The 20,241-nt window shown below is 46.9% G+C and overlaps 1 protein-coding gene across 1 annotated transcript in view; it reads left to right on the forward strand.

Moving 5' to 3' along the window:
• LOC148831358 (coronin-2B) overlaps positions 1 to 17,432 on the forward strand; it is a 51,887-nt gene extending 34,455 nt beyond the window's left edge. The window contains exons 3-12 of the mRNA XM_088920280.1: positions 5,401 to 5,517; positions 6,656 to 6,805; positions 7,111 to 7,275; positions 8,882 to 8,998; positions 9,446 to 9,550; positions 9,862 to 9,958; positions 10,394 to 10,506; positions 11,460 to 11,550; positions 11,733 to 11,872; positions 13,957 to 17,432. Of these exons, the coding sequence (XP_088776406.1) occupies positions 5,401 to 5,517; positions 6,656 to 6,805; positions 7,111 to 7,275; positions 8,882 to 8,998; positions 9,446 to 9,550; positions 9,862 to 9,958; positions 10,394 to 10,506; positions 11,460 to 11,550; positions 11,733 to 11,872; positions 13,957 to 14,088 (1,227 nt within the window). The 3' untranslated portion in view covers positions 14,089 to 17,432. The remainder of the gene's footprint in view (positions 1 to 5,400; positions 5,518 to 6,655; positions 6,806 to 7,110; positions 7,276 to 8,881; positions 8,999 to 9,445; positions 9,551 to 9,861; positions 9,959 to 10,393; positions 10,507 to 11,459; positions 11,551 to 11,732; positions 11,873 to 13,956) is intronic.
• Positions 17,433 to 20,241: the final 2,809 nt, after the last annotated feature.

Raw genomic sequence — 20,241 nt, forward strand, 5'->3', positions numbered from 1 at the left:
TTCAATGGACTTGAGCATACCAGAAGAACGTGCACGGAGGTATGCGTTTCAGAGGTTGGAGTAAATGCATCGTCCCAAGGGTAATATCGAGTGATGCGCCATTAGAATAAAAACAGCGAAGGTATTAAAATATTAAGTTCTGAAGATCTTGTTTGATCCTTCATGATGCTTTCAAACTTGTATAAAACCCACGAAATCAGTATTCTATTTTCGATGCCAAAAGACACCTAATTTGGAAATTCGTGACTTCCCACAAGACTTTACACTGAATTGTTATAGTCGCATTACAGTGCTAACCAATTCATCGTACCCTTAATTGCAAGAATGGTCTGCTAATAAAAGCGTCAAATACATAGTTTGGATGTATTAACTCTGTAAACGTCGTGCACTTAAAAATACTGCAGGGCATTTAGAGGCGATCTGAATAGTTAACTGTAAAATGCACACTCGCATTTATCCGTCAATATTATCTTAATATTATTCATGCATTCCAAAACTTGTCATTTGTTTACAGGAGAAAGTTTAGAACCTCTTCGTGCTTAATGCTGAGAGAAAAAAACAATGTATGTCAGACTTACAGAATCTCTCATCCTCTGATGTGCTGTGCATGTAAATCTCTCTGGTGGTTAAAAAACACTTCTGCTTAAAACAGGCAAAATGTCCATTAGACATTCCATTTTTCTAAAATGTATTCACAGCATTTTCATCATCGCCAAGGGTACTGTAGGTGCTGTGTATTCATGCCTGTCATTACTATTGATGCCTTTATTACCTGCACAGTTCACATTTGTACCTAAGTGGTTAAATGCATCTGTGTAAACTGTACAAAGGAATATACACCGACCTCAAAATACATGCAAAGTGTAGGAAGAGTGTAATGCCGAGATCTCCGAAATGCACAGCTTTAGAACAGAGGGTAAGCCATTCGAAACAGGAGGGGTGCGGTGGGAATCTTCTCTGATTAAAGAAATTCTTCTGCATGGTCACTCTCAGGCTCGGGGGGAGGAGGAGACGACTCCTTCTTCCGCCAGCGTGATGAAGCACAGCAAGGGAAGAAATTGCAGCTCGGTGTCTTTGTCACTGGCTGTCTGTTTCATGTTTCCTGGACACATACAGTAGCTGAAAATGACAACGGTGCGCTCCTGCTCGTCCAGGCAGCTCCTGCAGACTGCGAGGGCGTCTTCACTCTTGGCAATTACTGCCAGTCAGAAACATTCCTCCCGCGACATAGCAAGCAAGATTCCTGACAGTGCTGCAGAGCGTGCTGAAGAAACTATTAATATTTAGTGGAAAGTGGAATCTGCTGTGCAGAAGTGATGGCGAGAGTCTTCTCAGCTTGATGGCTAAAGAGTGGCTCCTGTAGGAGTTGCAGTGACATGAGTGAGACACGTCCCCCTCCTTCGATACCCACCTTCCTGTCTGACAAGTGAACCCCACCCAGGTGGGTGTGGCAGAGGAGTGGGACTTCCTGTCTCACTCTGGACTTGGTGCTTTGTCAACCGAAACTTTAAGCATTTGGCGAATCCAAATTGCGTGTGTGAATAATAAAAAGTGTTGAATTAGCACAGCATTGTAAGGAATACCGCCAACCAAAAAATGCAGACTCGAAACATTTCTGCCAATCAAGTGGTACCGGTTTCTTACAATCAGGAATCGGTAACAGTAATGATCAATATTGGGATCCATAATTGATGGTGACTTATTTAATGGGTGGGTACCAGACAGAGAGTCGCCATCAAGTGACACTTCAGCAATTATCAGTAGAGGTAGGCTTGCAGAAGCACCTCATCAGATCTCAGAAGCTAAGCAGTGCTGAGACTGGTCAGTACTGGGATGGAAACCTTCAAGAAAAATCAAGGGAGCTGAGTCAAGTGACGTTCGTGGACCAGTAGGTGGCACTCTTCCCTCTGGAACTTATTTTCCAAACCAATGCTCAGTATTGTGAACTGGGACACTGTGTTAGAGGATGTCCTTAGCATGAGGTGTTAAACGTGGTTTTGTAAGAGTAGGGGCGTTAAGCATTAAAGGATAAATTTCACTTGAAGTTTGCATTAAAAGTCCAAATCAAACCAATGCTATTCAGTAGCATGAACAGGAGACTGGTGGAGAGTCTCACAGTGTCAGAAAGGCTTCCCAAAGAACATGCTCTACCATGGAATCTGACCGACATGCCCTTGTACTCTGTGGTCCTAATGGAAACATTCATTAGGAGAACAAACATTCTTCTATGCCTGATTCTCTTAAACACCATGTGATGAGCTATACAGTACGTGCTCTTGTGTTACATTCTTACTGCCCATGGCAACTCCTTATCTATTACAACCATCCAGTACCACAGCAATCCGTCATACAGTTCTCTTATAGCACAGGGCTGACCCTCTCCACAATTTATCCCACTGTTGTATTGTTACTGAGTCACTGTACACAAAGCTCGTTCCACAAGCACTTCGCGGCCCAGCACAGAGCTTTTCTTCTTTTTCCTCACTACTGATTATGATGACCATTGGTAAAGAAATTTATAAATTAATAAATAATTCAGGGTGGCACGGTGGTGCAGTGATTGGCATTGCAGTGCTGGGGCCCTGGGTTCAATTCTGGACCTGGGGTGCTCTCTGTGTGGAGTTTGTATGTTCTCCCTGTGTTCATATAGGTTTCCTCCCACAGTCCAAAGACATGCTGGTAAGTTAATGGGGTTTTGGAAAAACTGGCCCTGGTGTGAGTGTTTGCCCTGCGATGGACTGGCGTCCTGTCCTTTGCGCCTGTTGCTTGCTGGGACAGGTTCCAGCTCTCCTGCCACCCTTTATCACGTAAAGCAGTTAGAAAATGGAGGAATGGATGTCCAATGTTTGAACCTGTTCTCCCACACATGTTCTCTGCGTTTATCTGAGGCACTTTGATTCCTTACAAAGACGGAGCATTTTGCTTTTGCATCCGAAGCAGCAGCCTGCTGAGTCCAATGATTTGTTTAATGGCATTTACACAACTCAGTGACTATTTCCTGCAGGACAGGCCTGACCTGTGAAATCAGAGGACACACGCTGTTTCTAATCTGCATCACTGCACCATGAGGCCTTTGTGGAGCATTGAAGGCTGCCAATGTTTGACGGAAACACACTATAACCGAGGAACTGTATTCCTGGGTTAAGTGGTTAGCAAGGTTAATACCCATGACAGCTCACCCCTACTCCATACTTCACAAATGCAGGGAGAAAGCCAGAGCTTGTTTTTGGGTTGACTGAAAGGGTAACAGTTTAGAGGGAAGCTGAGTGTTTTCACAAAGCTGTTCCTCTCCACTTCTAAACAGTTGTCAATGTGTAACACCTGTCCAGGAGCTCTGAGACAGCTGTGGTGAGATGGGCTTGTTGTCTCCGTCACATGCACCAGAATACAACGTTACATTTTGAGGATTTACTGGCAGAACATACAGGTAGACTTATTCCAGCTGGTAGCATTTCAAAATGGCTGGAGTGAACCTATATAAAGAGCCCTTTAAAATATAATCCTGAGTAAGTGCCTCCCATAATTGTAGTTGTTCCTAAAAGCCTTGAACAAAACCAGTGTTATGACCTCTGTCTCGTGTATGCTGCAGGGTGGGCAACTGGCTTCCATTTTTAATAGTATCTCAACAGACATGCTTATTATCCATGGAGTTTTCAACCTAGTTGACCAGAATTTCTATGCATCTTCTGAAAATGTATACCAGTGCAATATGAAAAAAATGATGCAATGACCTTAAACCAGAAAGGGATCAAGATGTACTTCACTGCAGACCGTGACCCAGTCAGTACAAATAAAATGCATCCCTGTCACACTGCTTGCAGGGGGCCCATGTCGAACACTTTGGTCAAATTACTCTGTCATTACAGACAGCAGGTCCAGTACAGTGTTAGGCGCTCACTCTCTGAACCCAGAACGAAACTATGCGCAGAAAGACGTCAGTACATTGAAGCGCTATGAAATATTCATGACCTCATGGCTGAGACACTAAAAGCACCAAGCACCGTGAACCATGCAACACAGTGGCGCAGCGCCACCCAGTGGTGAAACTGCAATGCAAATCAAAGCACACGGCTGCACTTAAAAGCACTTAAGCCCCAAAACATCATCTAAAACCTTGCTACAGAATTGGTCAAACTCACTTCGTAAATTCTCTTAAATTAAAAGACATAACATACTTCAGTGCAACTAAATATGAGGCAAACACGTGATTTTCATTGCAGCTGAGCACTTCAATGATTCCTTAACTGAGCCAATGACCTGCAATTGTTTCTATTTAAAAGTTGGTCATTTTCAAACAGAAACATAGCAGTTAAAAGGCAACTGTCCAAATGAAACCTGTGATTGGGTCTGTCCAGTTATTTAACTGGGTGCTCAGGTGGAAGAAACACCCGCAGGAATAACTGGGTCTCGAACACCTGTGTGTGTTTCTTGCTCAGACAGGCGCCCTGTCCAGGGCTTATTTCCGATCTGCGCCCTGTGACAGGCTCTGAGCTGCCAAGACCCTTGCCAGGAATAAGCTATTTTCTGATAATGGATGGATAAAACCGTTTTAGACAGAGCTTTTGAAACAGATGAGCTCGGAGTATGTGACCTCTACTGGAAATCACAGGCTCTGCGGTGCTCTCTGCGGTGTCTGAGATCACAGTATAACCCAGCTCTCCTTGGATTGAGAGCAGGGAAACGCCAGCTGGTGTTTACAAAGACAGCTTAGCCAGTCTCACACATTAATGGTCAAAGGATGTGGTTAAAATTCAGCACTTGATGTTTTTTAGATCTTTAAATCCCATGTGTAATGCCTTTAACATCGGCAACTTGTAACCTGTGATGCCATTTTTATTGACAAGTGGGGTCTGGCCTTGGTGGAAGGGAGGCTCATGCTTTCTTCAGGACACGTCTGGCTGTACGCCTGTCTTTCTCTTGTGCGCAGTTGGGCCTGGTACTGTACAGCCTGGCAATAAAGCACCCCCATTCACAAGCCATGTGTTTGTGGACAGTTGGTGGGGCGCTTTTTATTGTTAGTCTCCCTTCTTTCCCTGTGTGCAAGTGCGCGTACGTGTATGTATGTGTGTGTGTGTGTGTGTGTGCGTGCGTGTTCAGGGGTAAATGCATAACAGTCTATATATGGTGGCAATAGTCAGAGAAAATACAAGTGGAAACTCCCGTTGCACAATATTTTCCTATAAAACAAAATTACATCTTCTTTTGAAATCTGAATGCGCCACATATGTGTTTTTGGTCTCTCTTAGCACCATGTTATGCTTACCATTGGCAGAATATTGTTTGAAATAATAAAATACAATGGGAGTTAATGGGAAGTGTCCAAAAATCTAGGAACTCAAATGTATGTTGTATGGATCTATCTAGAGCCCCTGAGTGTTTGACTGTACGGTGCTTTCTCAGACAGGCCGCATCGACCCCCATTACCCAAAGGTGTGCGGTCACCAGGGCAACGTGCTGGACGTCAAGTGGAACCCCTTCATCGATAACATCATCGCATCCTGCTCTGAGGACTCCTCCGTGAGTGACAGCCAGCACGTTGACACTCGCCGCACATACACTGCACACTCACAGCACACCGCGTGTGCACACGCACTACACACTGCGCGCACAAGTTGCAACCACATGTGCACACACACTGCACACCACTTCTGCACTGACACTACAACCACGCGTGAACACTGACACTGAACACCGCGTGTGCACTGATACTACACATTGTATGCACATACTGCACACCGCACATGCACACACTGCTCACTGTATGCACACACAACACACTGTGCAGACACCCCACATACACACTCTGCACACCATTCATGCGCACTCACTGCAACTGCATGTGCACTTACACTGCACTTATGCACACACACTGCACACCCAAATGCACACATCGCACCCATACATACACTGCACACCCACACACACCCATACACACACTGCACAACACATGCACACATCGCACCCATACACACACTGCACACCGTGTCAGCACACAATAGCAACACAGCTGCATGGTTCTCTCTGAATGCTGGGCAGCGAGGGGTAAGACAGGTTAACAAAGCAAGTGTCTCACAGCACAATGGACAACAAACATGAGTCTACAGTCCCGCAGGAGTAAAGTGCACTTAGACCAGCCCACGCCAGGCCAGTATAATACAGTCTTGTTTTCAGTACGGCCACACATCAGCCCACCACTGCGCTGGGAGTTAAAGAAGATAAGTCCTTCACTCAGTACCCTGCCCGGGTATAATCCTCACTGAGAGCATCAACATCTGGATGCTGAAACGGTCCAATAATTGAAAACGATTTCCACATTGTACAGCCTGAACTTTCTAATCGTTTCGGATTTTTGATGCCACGTATTTATGAAGTCTCACATTTTTTTTTTAACATAGTCCGGCTAAACTGCGAACTCTCTGCGGTCTCTTGCCATAAGGCTCGAACACAGTAAATGCAACATGAGGCTATGTCAGATCGGCTCCAACCTGCGCTTTACACCGATACGACCAGATGTCAAGTTGTGTCCCGCAGTAATTACAGTAAAAGCCTTCGTTACCTGATGATTATTCTGGAGAGACGGGCACTGCAGCCCTGCAGCGCGGTGAGCAGCCCCTGGGTGGCAGCAGCGAGCTGCAACGGTGCGTGTGTCCGTCAGGTGCGGATATGGGAGATCCCGGAGGGGGGGCTGAAGCGCAACATGACGGAGGCGGTACTGGAGCTGTACGGGCACAGCCGGCGCGTCGGCCTCATCGAGTGGCACCCCACCACCAACGGCATCCTGTTCAGCGCCGGGTACGACTACAAGGTATCGGCTGTGCGGGTACAGGCTGGGGCGAGGGGGGCAAGCCTGGGGGATGGAGGGGTGTTGCTGTGCCATCACTATGACAGCCCTCTCTAGGGAACGTCCTGCCCTCTTCAATGATAACCTTCTCGAAGCACCTGTGCAAAGACAGAAAGCAGTCTGAGAACTGCATGGCGGACATGTATTTGATAGAATACCCCAGTTTAAAAAAAGGCTTTACCCAGCTCCGTGTTTAACCCCCCTTCATCACCTTGCACTGATCTTCCACCTCCTCCATCACCTCCCCTCCCCCATCCTCTCTCCCTCAGATCCTCATCTGGAACCTGGACATCGGCGAGCCGGTGAAGATGATCGACTGCCACACAGACGTCATCCTCTGCATGTCCTTCAACACGGACGGCAGCCTGCTGGCCACCACCTGCAAGGACAAGAGGCTGCGCGTCATCGAGCCGCGCTCTGGGGACGTGCTGCAGGTGCGGCCTGCCCGTTGTGCGAAACACACACGCTCACTAGCTTTCCCGCAGGAGGACAAAGAGACGAGCAAAAGGAACATTTTAGTTCAGAGTCTATGGGAGAATCGTCTCTTTATGTTTAATAATAAGACACCGGCAGCGTAGGATAATCAAGAAAGTAAAACTCCCATGCCAACATTATGGCCAATTTTGCAAAAGAAATTGCAGCGAATTACAAATTGCAAATGTAACAGGACAATCTTTTTTTTAATTCAGTACAGTTTGGGAGAATTAGATGGCAGAAAAAAAGAGGTAAATATTTAATACCAGCTTCCAATGCCATACTGAAAGTTCTCTACTATAGTTCTCTACAAATTTTGAGTATGAAACTCCTGATGCAGGCCCACTAACCCATTAGTGCTCTGGACAATCATCCTTGACCATGAGAGACCTGTGAATGAATGCATCTGACAGTGAGAACAGGCCTTCATGAGAACCGCAGACAGATGTTCAGGCTACTGATCACACTGGTACATAGGAATTTAAAATATAAGGGCTCTCACGGAACAAGTAAATGTTTAGTCCATGCTGAAAAGAAAAGAAGCAAAACATTTCAGCTGTGGAGCCTTCTTCTTCTGAGTCCAGCTCGATGCCTCATTCCTTCACACACAAAGAAGGCTCCACATCCAAAACTTTGCATTTTTCTTACCTTTTTCAGCATGGAATAAACCTTTACTTGTTCCGTTACAACCTACAAATGCTGAAGCAGCTATGGGCTTGAGCTACTAAGGGCTCTTACTATTCATTTCTTCTTAGAGATCTTCCCTGAAAAGGTTTACAAGCTTTGAGTCTGACATTTTATTGCTCAACGGTTTGCACTGCCAAGACATTTTATTTTTACATGACCAGTGCAGAATTCAGCCACACACAGCTTAATGTGATCATGTTCATCATATAGCTCGGCTTCAGATGGACTCTTGCTCCCAGGCACAGCATGACAGGAGCTGCTTTCTGAAGCCTGTCCTGAATTACTGATTTTCAGATCCCATTCCAAGCAGTCTTCTCCGATTTTCTGACATGAAACAGCTGACATCCTATTTACAGGATAAATGAAAAGAGACAAGTTTTTCCTGCTTTGCACTTTATGCAGACCATGCATAGTCTTCATGTTTGTCATCAAAGGCTTTATGAAATCTGCATTTTTGTACTGTGGAAAACTGGGCATGTTCAAGTCTACCCAGGACGAACTATAACAACACAGATCTTTCACAGTGAGTGAACCCACTCGTCGTCGCAGTAGAATAAATTCAGCTCGATGCCTCATTCCCGTTTTGAAATCACATGCAAATCATAAGACGAGCACCATACAACTTCAACTTTTATTGAAGTAACAATTCAGGCAAATTGAGATCCTGTACTGATTTGCCTAAAGCTTTGATGATCAACAGTTAAAGCTTCAGGACAGAAGCTCTTATCTCCAGCTGCTCCACCCACTCAGTCAGAGAGCTGTCACACAGAAAAGGCGAGGGAATGCGTTGGTAGAGCTCGCGGTGTTTATTACGCCCTCACGAGGACTGTAGCAACAGCAGCGCTGGTGGGTGAAACCTCTCCTTCCTCTTCTGCGCAGGAGGCGAACTGCAAGAACCACAAGGTCAACCGCGTGGTGTTCCTGGGCAACGTGAAGCGACTGCTGACCACAGGCGTGTCCCGCTGGAACACCCGGCAGATTGCACTCTGGGATCAGGTGAGGAGACCGGAGGCAGCCATGGGGCATGAAATACTGTACACACCTGCAGCGTGTGATCCTGGCTCAGCGAGTACAACCGGACCATAGTTCCGTCCCAAATATTTCCCTTCTACCATATGGGGCAGGGGGCAGCTTGAACTGCTTTTCTGGCGTGCTTTGCTGTGGATGAGGAGGAGATGGTTCATCCTTGACGATTTAGAGATAGTCCCTTGTAAAATGTGCTTGTGGTTTCATCATGCCTGTAGCATTTACTTTGCTTTGATTGAATTTCCATGTTTTTTTTGGCACAACACCTCTCAGTGCTTCACCATGTTTTAACCATCAGTGCACAGCTCTTCACTAAACTGTACTCTGCTTCTGGCATGATGTGACACACCAGTCTAAGTGTAGATGATGAGAGATGAAGCGTATTACGGGTAAGCTGAAGCAGTTCTCTTCATGCAGGAGGACCTATCCATGCCAATCATAGAGGAGGAGATAGATGGACTATCAGGGCTTCTCTTCCCTTTCTACGACGCAGACACGCACATGCTCTACCTGGCTGGAAAGGTAACCACAGGCTCTGTCCTGCAGCTACTTCATCTGTGCAGTGTAGTCAACGTTGGTCAATTGCCTTTTGTTCAACATAAGGCAACGAGCCTGAAATGTACCAGTTTATACAAGCTCCTGTAGCACAGAAAATATGGAATGCATAAAACTGCATGGATATTTTATTTGTTTCCCTGAACTGGGATCAGAGTTCTTCCCCATGGTTTCTCTAAAAGAAAAATCAGTGAGCCTCTGCCAAGTGCTACAGGGCTTTAGAGATTAAATCAGGACTCTGCCACACCGGAGGAGCTGAGGAGCTGCTTTGTTTACAGGGAGATGGAAATATTCGATACTACGAGATCAGCACAGAGAAACCCTACCTCCAGTACCTCATGGAATTTAGATCCCCAGCCCCACAGAAAGGACTTGGTAAGTTTGCCTTCACCTGCACACGTGCTCAACTTTGTTCCTCCCTCTCTGTCTCAAGGTTTGAGCTGAGTTACTGCATACTGGCTGTGACTCGCACGAAACTGATACAGTTATTGGGATTTATCAATATGCAAAAGCTCCTGTCTGTGAAATGCCGAAGCAGCAAAAACATCAGTGATTCTTGAAGCATCTTTCCCAAAATCCTAACTCACTCAGACAGCAAAAGGCCGGAGCAGATGTGACGTTAAGACTACAAGTGATTTAAAAAGTAAAATAAAGAAGAAAAAAGTACCCCGGTTCACAGTATTTTACCAAGACTGGGAAGCAACTGATGCATAATGACAATTTTAGGTTTCTGAGAAGTGGCAGCAGTAAGGCTTTGAACGTAATGGGATTTGGTATTGAAAGCCTTACCACCGCTGTTTCCCCGGGCAGGTGTGATGCCAAAGCACGGCCTGGACGTGGCCGCCTGCGAAGTCTTCCGATTCTACAAGCTGGTGACGCTGAAGGGGCTGATCGAGCCCATTTCCATGATTGTGCCAAGGAGGGTGAGTGCCACCTCCGCTCCAAAAACCATTTAGATCAGTGGTGGAGTCCTTAAAGTGGGTCTGGACTTCTGAAGGGACTCCAGTCTGAAAGCACGGCCTTCTACATGAGCTCCTAGTCCCAACCTTAGCACAATTTATAGTAGTCTCCATTTGTAAAGTACTTTTCTTCCCTGAGAACTTTGCATGTACTGTAGGAAGGAGGGCCCAGCAGCTCCACTACACAGAGGATGAGACAGAAAAGCATAGATAGAGTGGTGCAAAAGCCTAAGTCTACTCAGAGCCACAGCTTGGACTGTGCAGCAGTTTTTCACAGGGAGCTACTTTTATAATGACTTTGAAAACACAGGGTCCCTGAAACGGTTCAGATCTTCAACAGATTCTCAGACCTCCCGGCTGCTATGATGAAGCCTGTGATTTGGTCTCAGCTTGATTAGCAAAACACACACAAGAGACTTGACAATTCTAGGAGGACGCTTTCTCCTCTTTGATCATCCTGATTTCGGAAATGCGGGTATTGGAATGGTTTTCTCTGGAGACTGGTGCTCCTTTTAATATTCAGCTTAGTTATTTTGAAGATAGCCATTACAAAAGACTCACATGGTTGGGTGCTGAAACTTCAGGGCACCAGATGTTGCAGCCTTTTCAAGATTTTTTCAGGGTAGGGTACTTCAGCACCCCATTATTTATTTGGCACCCCATTTTGTATTACCACATCAACTGAAGACTCCAATTTGGCATCAAATGTGAGGTCAATCTTTATTCCTGAATTCCACTAGCCAGGAATTGAAAAATTCTGATATTAGCCCACACTAATATTCAGTCAAGTACGCAGGGAGCTCAGCTGGAGGGAAAACCAGCAGAAGTGGGGGATATTCCAGCCCCTGGAAGAAAAAACAGAATTAGTCCATGCAAGACGTGCAAACTCACCTATGTCCCATCTTTCTGCATGGCAGTCAGAGACATACCAGGAGGACATCTACCCAATGACTCCAGGAACAGAGCCAGCCCTTTCCGCCGATGAGTGGCTGAGCGGGATCAACCGAGGTAAAGCCCAGCCCGTGCTCTTCGTGTAGCAAAACAAGTGAGCGACCGGTCCTGGTTCCCAGGCAAAGTGGGATGACGTCCCTCGAGGAACAACTGTTCTCCCGGCTGATGGCCCGAGCGCATCGTTCCTCTGAGCCTGGGCTCAGCCTGCCTGTGTCCTGTGTCCTGTGTGTGTGCGCTAGACCCAGTACTGATGTCCCTGAGGGAGGGGTACCGGCGGCCCTCGCAGCTGGTCTTCAAGGCCCCGGCGAAGGAGAAGAAGAGCGTCGTGGTGAACGGCATCGACCTGCTGGAGAACGTGCCTCCCCGAACCGAGAACGAGGTGAGGTGGTTCATTGGGATTCTGGGGTGGGGCAGTGAGCCCCCTTTCTCACACACTTGGTCAGCCTGAAACCCTCACTGTCAATACTCCGGTACTGCCACACTGACTGTTATTACAGACCTACTGCACTGCTTCTTCTGCTGATAACACTCCAGTACGTAGTAATTATCAGTGTAGAGGTGTTCCAGTGAAATGAAAGTTGTTGATGCTGTGAACAAGTGTTTGTACACTGACTCCGCAAGAGTATGGCTGTAATATTACAGGCACATCACATTATTTTCAACAACAGCTTTATCCAGTTCATGATTGCAGGGGAGCAGGAGCTCAAGGCGGTGTACACCAAGGACACCACGTTGTGTCGCAGGGCAGAGTGTAGACAGTGAGGGGGTGCAGCAGTACTGCAGTGAGGGTGCAGACAGTGAGGGGGTGCAGTAATATTGCACTGAGGATGTAGACAGTGAGGGGGTGCAGTAGTATTGCAGTGAGGGTGTAGACAGTGAGGGGTTGAAGCAGTATTGCAGTGAGGAGGTGCAGTAGTATTGCAGTGAGGAGGTGCAGTAGTATTGCAGTGAGGGTGTAGACAGTGAGGGGGTGCAGTAGTATTGTGGTAAGGGTGTAGACAGTGAGAGGGTGCAGTAGTATTGTGGTGAGGGTGTAGACAGTGAGGGGGTGCAATAGTATTGTGGTAAGGGTGTAGACAGTGAGGGGGTGCAGTAGTATTGTGGTGATGGTATAGACAGTGAGGAGGTGCAGTAGTATTGCAGTGAGGAGGTGCAGTAGTATTGTGGCGAGGAGGTGCAGTAGTATTGTGGTGAGGGTGTAGACAGTGAGGGGGTGCAGTAGTATTGTGGTGAGGGTGTAGACAGTGAGAGGGTGCAGTAGTATTGTGGTGAGGGTGTAGACAGTGAGGGGGTGCAGTAGTATTGTGGTGAGGGTGTAGACAGTGAGGGGGTGCAGTAGTATTGTGGTGAGGGTGTAGACAGTGAGAGGGTGCAGTAGTATTGTGGTGAGGGTGTAGACAGTGAGGGGGTGCAGTAGTATTGTGGTGATGGTATAGACAGTGAGGAGGTGCAGTAGTATTGTGGCGAGGAGGTGCAGTAGTATTGCAGTGAGGGTGTAGACAGTGAGGGGGTGCAGTAGTATTGTGGTGAGGGTGTAGACAGTGAGGGGGTGCAGTAGTATTGTGGTGAGGGTGTAGACAGTGAGAGGGTGCAGTAGTATTGTGGTGAGGGTGTAGACAGTGAGGGGGTGCAGTAGTATTGTGGTGAGGGTGTAGACAGTGAGGGGGTGCAGTAGTATTGTGGTGAGGGTGTAGACAGTGAGGGGGTGCAGTAGTATTGTGGTGAGGGTGTAGACAGTGAGGGGGTGCAGTAGTATTGTGGTGATGGTATAGACAGTGAGGAGGTGCAGTAGTATTGTGGCGAGGAGGTGCAGTAGTATTGCAGTGAGGGTGTAGACAGTGAGGGGGTGCAGTAGTATTGTGGTGAGGGTGTAGACAGTGAGGGGGTGCAGTAGTATTGTGGTGAGGGTGTAGACAGTGAGAGGGTGCAGTAGTATTGTGGTGAGGGTGTAGACAGTGAGAGGGTGCAGTAGTATTGTGGTGAGGGTGTAGACAGTGAGGGGGTGCAGTAGTATTGTGGTGAGGGTGTAGACAGTGAGGGGGTGCAGTAGTATTGTGGTGAGGGTGTAGACAGTGAGGGGGTGCAGTAGTATTGTGGTGAGGGTGTAGACAGTGAGAGGGTGCAGTAGTATTGTGGTGAGGGTGTAGACAGTGAGGGGGTGCAGTAGTATTGTGGTGAGGGTGTAGACAGTGAGGGGGTGCAGTAGTATTGTGGTGAGGGTGTAGACAGTGAGGGGGTGCAGTAGTATTGTGGTGAGGGTGTAGACAGTGAGGGGGTGCAGTAGTATTGTGGTGAGGGTGTAGACAGTGAGAGGATGCAGTAGTATTGTGGTGAGGGTATAGACAGTGAGGGGGTGCAGTAGTATTGCGGCGAGGAGGTGCAGTAGCTCCTCGCCCCAATACCACTGCACCTCCTCGCCGCAGTATTAAATGCTGCATTGTCATGCAATGTCCTGTCCGGCAGCTCCTGCGGATGTTCTTCCGGCAGCAAGACGAGCTGCGGCGGCTGAAGGAGGAGCTGGCGCAGAAGGATGTGCGAATCCGCCAGCTGGAGCTGGAGCTCAACAACCTGAGGAACAGCCCCAAGAACATGTGACCCCCATCTCGCCCCCCCCACCGCCCCCCACTCGCCTCTTGCCACACAGGCCCTGAAGGAGACGCTCCACCTCCCCCTGCACCACGCTGCAGCTGCTCACAAACCCAAACACAGGCCTCGGAGGAGCCCTCGCAAGCCCTGGGACAGCCCCCAGCCACATCCCCGCTGGCCCTCCGCAACAGCTGCCCCTCATCACGCTTTGGGCAAGGCAAGACGTGACAGACGCCGATCTCATGACTGACCGGCCAGGTCAGGCCAGGAGACCCCCGGGTCTCGAAGAATGACCTCTTCTCTCTCGGCCAGCAGACACATGCTTTCCAGCGAACATTGGTGCAACACAGAATGTTTTGCTTCCTTTAAGCTCCATGAGGGTGTTGACTGCTGAAAGCTGCAGTGATCATTGCTCTGTTCCTATCTAATCTGAAGGATGTGGCTGTGCAGAGCACATAATGTTTAAGACGCCCAACTCCATCCTATGGGCTATTTTCTTTAACATGTTTTTTATTTTAAAATTGTTGGTATTGTTATTATTTATTCAGTTGTATTTTTTAACATAAGGGTTAATTGAAACCCCTTGACTTAAAAAAAAACCTAATAGGATATATGCTAATCTTCCTGCTCCTGCTCATTATTATTTCTCCTTTTATTTAGAAGCATTAACACCTAATCAACGAACAAGGCATTAAAAAGATCTAGAGGAGCTCAAATGCATGAGTATCTCACAGATTGGAACAATGGACTAACGAAGAGACAAGAAGAACTTCACTGGAAAAAAAACGGATTCTGATGAGCTCAGGTTTCCTTGGTTAAACACAACATGAAGACAGCAGTGGGTGGCCACCACTGTGGAAAGGTGGAGTTTCTGTGCAGTGGACTCGGGTCATGTTAATCTGTAGGAACCACAGAATTGAAAATGTTTGTTTTCTCTTAATTTCCTACAGATCTGATTACTTTGGTTTAAGAGTAAGTCATAGCTGCTCTAAATCCAAGATGAGAAATTAACAGAATGAAAAGCACTCCACATGACACTACAGGGCCACTGACTAGCCGGAGATGACCTGAACCCCAGGCAAAAGAAGAATCCTAGAGTAAATCCTAGAGTATCCAGGGTAAGGGTAGCACACAGGTCTAGAACAGAAGGAAAATTACAAATGAGAGGAGGCCATTCGGCACATATAGCTGGTTTGATTGCTAAAAGCTAAGTGACCCAAGGATCTCATCCAGCTGTTTCCTGAAGGGAGCCAGGGTATTAGATTTAACGCAATTGATGAGTAGCCTGTTCCAGACTCCCACAACCCTTTGTGTAAAGAAGTGGCTCCTGTTCTCAGTCTTAAATGTACTTCTATTTACTCTCCACTCAACCGCTGACCACATGACGTTCCTCTAACACAGTTTCACTAAAGAGTCAGAAAGCGAAGCAGCACCCAGCTCTTCCGGAAGAAAGAAGAAAACGCCTCTCGCTTGCAGAGCGGGAACAGAAAGTGGGCGTGGCAGAAGGATGCAGCAGGTTGTGATGGAAGTGGAAAGTTAGCTGCGCTGAGCAAGATGGCAGCTGCCACAACAGCACCACTGTGTTGGCAAGCTGGTGGTGATCAGAGACAGCAAAGGAGCAACACTGCACTCCTCTTCCCCCTTCCCAGCACAAGCAGGGCAGCGATACCACTTAAAATCTGATATTGTCAGCTCAGAACTGGGATGGGAAAATCTTAGAAGACACAGGGGGTGCACAGCTCTAGTACCGGAGGGTCACAATCCAGCAGGTCTCAGAGGTCACTTTGTATCTCCAGTACCTAAGGACTCATGGAAAGGTGTTGAATTGGTCCAGTTAAGACAATAATAAGATCAATTCAGTCAATAAAAGCTTGTGTAGAAGGAAAGTCTGCAGGCACTACAAGACTCCCTACAAGACTGGAGGTGCTCACCTCTGTTTGAAGAGGTGAACAGGAAATGATGTTGAACAATTTCCCAGAGAAAGCAGGGCCCGGTATGGCGACAGGAGGTGCCATCTTTCAGAAGTGACACGGTGAATTAAGATCCTGACTGTACGGTGGATTTTCTCAATCTCATAGCACTCTTTCCAAGAGCAGGATCATCCACTCCCAGCTCACAGAAGAATCCAAGAACGGGCTATCCGATCTGGCCTGCGTACTGTCCCCTCGGCTTAATTAGAGCAGGCAAAGCTGTTCCTGTGGGCAGAATTCCAGCCCGGAGGTGGCAGCCCTTCTGTGTGCCCCTGCAGGTGTATGTGTGGCCTTGCTGGGAGTTCCTGGGCGATGCAATGCTAGTTGCGATGAAACGCGCTACACAGGTGCGGTCGCTGCCTGGGGTCCAGAGCCAGTGTCAAGCTCTGGTGGGAGTAACTGTGTGTGGAAAGGCTGTCTGTACAGTATGACTTGAGTCAAAGGGTGGGAAAAGAGCTATCAAGATAATTCCGCAGCACAAGAATCAGTACCATTACATGAACTGTTTCCCTAATATTCCTATACAAGTAACAGTATGTCACTCGCTAGTTTTTAATTACAGTAGCTTAAGTAATTTAGTAAAGTATCATATATCTCATTTTAGCTAACAATGCTGCTGTGACTCCTATTGGTATTTCAATTGTAACTGATCCCTGCTCTCCATACTTGTAATGAGCAACTTGGAGTCCTTGCAACAAGAGAAGGACAAGAGGGCCAGCCAATTACCTGCTCTGTTGTGCTGGCTAGGAGCTCTGCCAGCCACGCTCCCACAGAGTCTTGGAATGTGTCCGTTGTGTATCCTGAACGCCAATGGAATGGGATGGGTGCAGTGCAGTCACATGTCTGGCTTCCTTCAGGAGGACACTGGTCACTCTTGGTCATATGTGGTTTGGAGAATGAGACAGGCATTTTGCTAGCCACCCAAAGCTTCACCTCCTCTGATTCCACACTCCCGAGAGCACAAATTATCCTTAAACATCATGCAACCATCACCAGGTTAAAACAAACTAGGAATTATGCACTTACAGATATATGTAGTTAATGCATTATCCCACTTTGAGCTCAGTAGGTTTGAGAGTAGTGATGCCTTGTATATATATTGGGCACTAGGAGCTGAAGGGGATTGTGCCTTGTCGTTTGTGTGCAGAGATGAGTGACGGAGCTTGTGTGGTGTTCTGACACTAGAGGGAGCTGCACCTTAACAAAACTGGAATCATTACTGAGCTCCTAACTACAAAGACTGGAACCCCTATGAAACAAAATGCAGTGTACAGAGCTAGTACTGTGACATCCAGCAATCCCACCTTTTGTCTTATTTAACAGTTAACACTATTAAAATGTATTTCTTAATAAACTGTGTAATATATCATTTTAAAATCCCAACCTCTTTTCACTGTTGCATTGTCTTAACTTTGGTAACAGTCCTTTGCCATCTGTCAGTGTGTCTTATTAACTGTATGGAGGTGCGACACTCCACTTTGTCAGGTATACCAGTTGTGGCATCACACAGGGGAGGATATGAAGACCCTGTGAAACCAGAGTTTACTTCTCGGTCATAAGGAACAAAGGAAGGGATTTCTTACTGAAAGAGCAAGAATCACATCAGACAATTTAGCCGATACAAAAATGCAATACAGTATTACAAGTGCAATACGGAGATCGTGGTATTTCATCCTCAATCCATCTTCTAACTACTGCATACAATCCAGGGGCGTGGCGGAGCTGGAGCCCAGCCCCTCAAGTAATGGGTGCAATGAAGGATACGCCCCGGAGAGGTCACTAGTCCACCACACGGTAGACACACAGACACACACACTCACTCCAGGGCCGATCAACCTCCCAGCATGTCTTCGGACTGTGGGAGAAAAATGAAGCATCTCTGTATTTACACCCCATTAAAATAAACAAAAACAGCCGTGGTCTCTGGAGTTTTTATTTTCAGGGCATTGTACAGATGAAATATTGAACCATGCAGAGCAGGTGTGATGGGATGTCATCTCTCCGGGGAGCAAATGAAAAGGAACACCACAGCCTGCTTCTACTCTTTCATGTGAACAGTACTGTCAGGGTCAAGGCCTCTTCTAAGTGGACAATGGCACCGGTCTAAACCTCCTCTCCTTCGAAGCTATGTAGTTATGTTCTCGTGATCCTGCATCATACCAGACCACACACCACTTAGGGGGACTGAGCGGCCCCATTTCCAAACGCGTTTGTGCACAACGGCTAACAGGCGGACCAACGGGAAGTCCTCTGGAACATGCCAAAGTCATGTTAAGTTCAGGCTGCATGAATTATGAACCAGGGCTGAAGACCTCCTTTACTCAGTGTGTGGTTATAACAGAGCCACAGGCCCTTCCACGACAAAAGATGGATATTCACTCTCCTCCTCCAGGGCAGGGGATTCAGGTTAACCGCGGAGAACACACTGCTGAGGTTGCCCAAGTGAAGCGGGGGTGCCAGTTGCTGAGGTAATGTTACAAGATACCAGCTCATATCTTTTGCAGTTAATCTAGCAGCAGTGGTGATACAAAGACAGTGTGCATGCATCACAAAACCAAGCACAAGATGGGGGAGACCCAGCAACACAGGTTGCTGGCACATAATCTCTGCCACATGCTACCCAGATGATGGTTACTTCCATATCAATGATAAATGAGGTGGCCCTTCTATATGTGAAGCGCTTTGATCTCCTATACAAATGCTAACAATATCCTTTTTATGAAGGCTGAACTTTACCAATACCAAAGTGCTGGGGGTATGACTGGAGAATCTCAGCTTTATCTGAGGGCTGCGAGTTCAGAAATGCGGGTCTGTGTGTACACAGTGCCATGGGATGAATATATCAATCTGGTTTGCAAATGAAACCAGCAGGACACAGCAGTGCACATCTCAAGCGTGAGCACGCAAAAATAAAGGGGATTCCCCGTGACTGATGCTACCTTACTGCACCCTGGGAAATCTCTGCAAAATCGCCGTCGCTACAACGGGCTATGAACCTTGTCTGTCTCTCGTGCGCTCCTCCACACAGTGTTGTTTTTTTTCCGTTAAAGATCGGGTGTCTGTTGGCGGGAACACAAGACTGGCCTTGCAGAGGAATTCAATCTGAGATTACCTCATGCCCCAGCGTTCACCCGCAGTGGGAACTGCAGTGGCAGAACAGAACCAGCCCAGAAGCTCCCGAGTGCCGATGCACAGGGCAGGATCAGGCTCGACCGGCTGTTTTGTGAATAACTGTGAGACTCCTCCTGTGGCCCTTCTAATATTCTCCTCTGCAGAGCACCTTCGCTGCTAGATTGATCCAGTTGACGAACAGCTAAATAATTAGACCCAGTTGGAGGTGAATTCTACAATGCATTGGACTATCCACAGGCTAGCCTCGCAGACAAGCTGCACAGCAAATCCATGGTCATGCTCAGAAAATCCCAATCAGCGATCAAGCAGATTTATCACTAACACTTTAACAAGGGAAGAATCTTTTTCCATTTCACACACCCCTTCAAAACATGAGCAAAGTGACACCGAAGAGGCTTGATGTATTCATCTCCTATGGTGTCAAAGGCTGTGTTTATGGCTCATTATGTACACCACTGGTACAGCTGTGAACAAAAACATACCACTTCATCAACAATCTGAGCCCCACTCTCTCCACATGTATGGGTAAAAATAGTTTTGCGGAGACTTTTTTGTGAGCATTTTCAAAGCACTATGGAATGTGGAGTTTAATTTTAAAAAGTCATGTATTACACAGGAATTAGCAAACCTTCACTGTTTTGCAAGTTGTATGCTCTTTTTTTTGGATTAGTGTTCAAATACATATAAAGTGAAATAACTGTGTAGCAGATTCTTTAAATGTGGGTAATTAAGAATAAATCTTACTCGCTTTTTACTTTAAATTGGAAAAGAATAATGCTTTGATCTTTTAATTTTTGTTTCATTTTATAAAGCCTTTTCAGCACATTTAGCACCGACTTTTGACGGCAAGCCTGTCGACATTAAAGCAGATTATGATGTTATGTGCCTTATTTTCATGACGTCATTTTATGTTGGTTCACGGCTCATTGGACACCCTTGCGCCCCAGAAATACTGAAACGCTCGTAACGCGAGTGGCCAGCAGGTGGCGGGCTTTCCTTCCTTACCCAAAAAGCGTCTGCAACTCCTTCCCTCCAGCAAGCCTCCATTTTCTCGCCTATT

Source organism: Atractosteus spatula, chromosome 7 (genome assembly GCF_055471065.1).
Source record: "Atractosteus spatula isolate fAtrSpa1 chromosome 7, fAtrSpa1.hap1, whole genome shotgun sequence".
NCBI classification, from domain to species: domain Eukaryota; kingdom Metazoa; phylum Chordata; class Actinopteri; order Semionotiformes; family Lepisosteidae; genus Atractosteus; species Atractosteus spatula.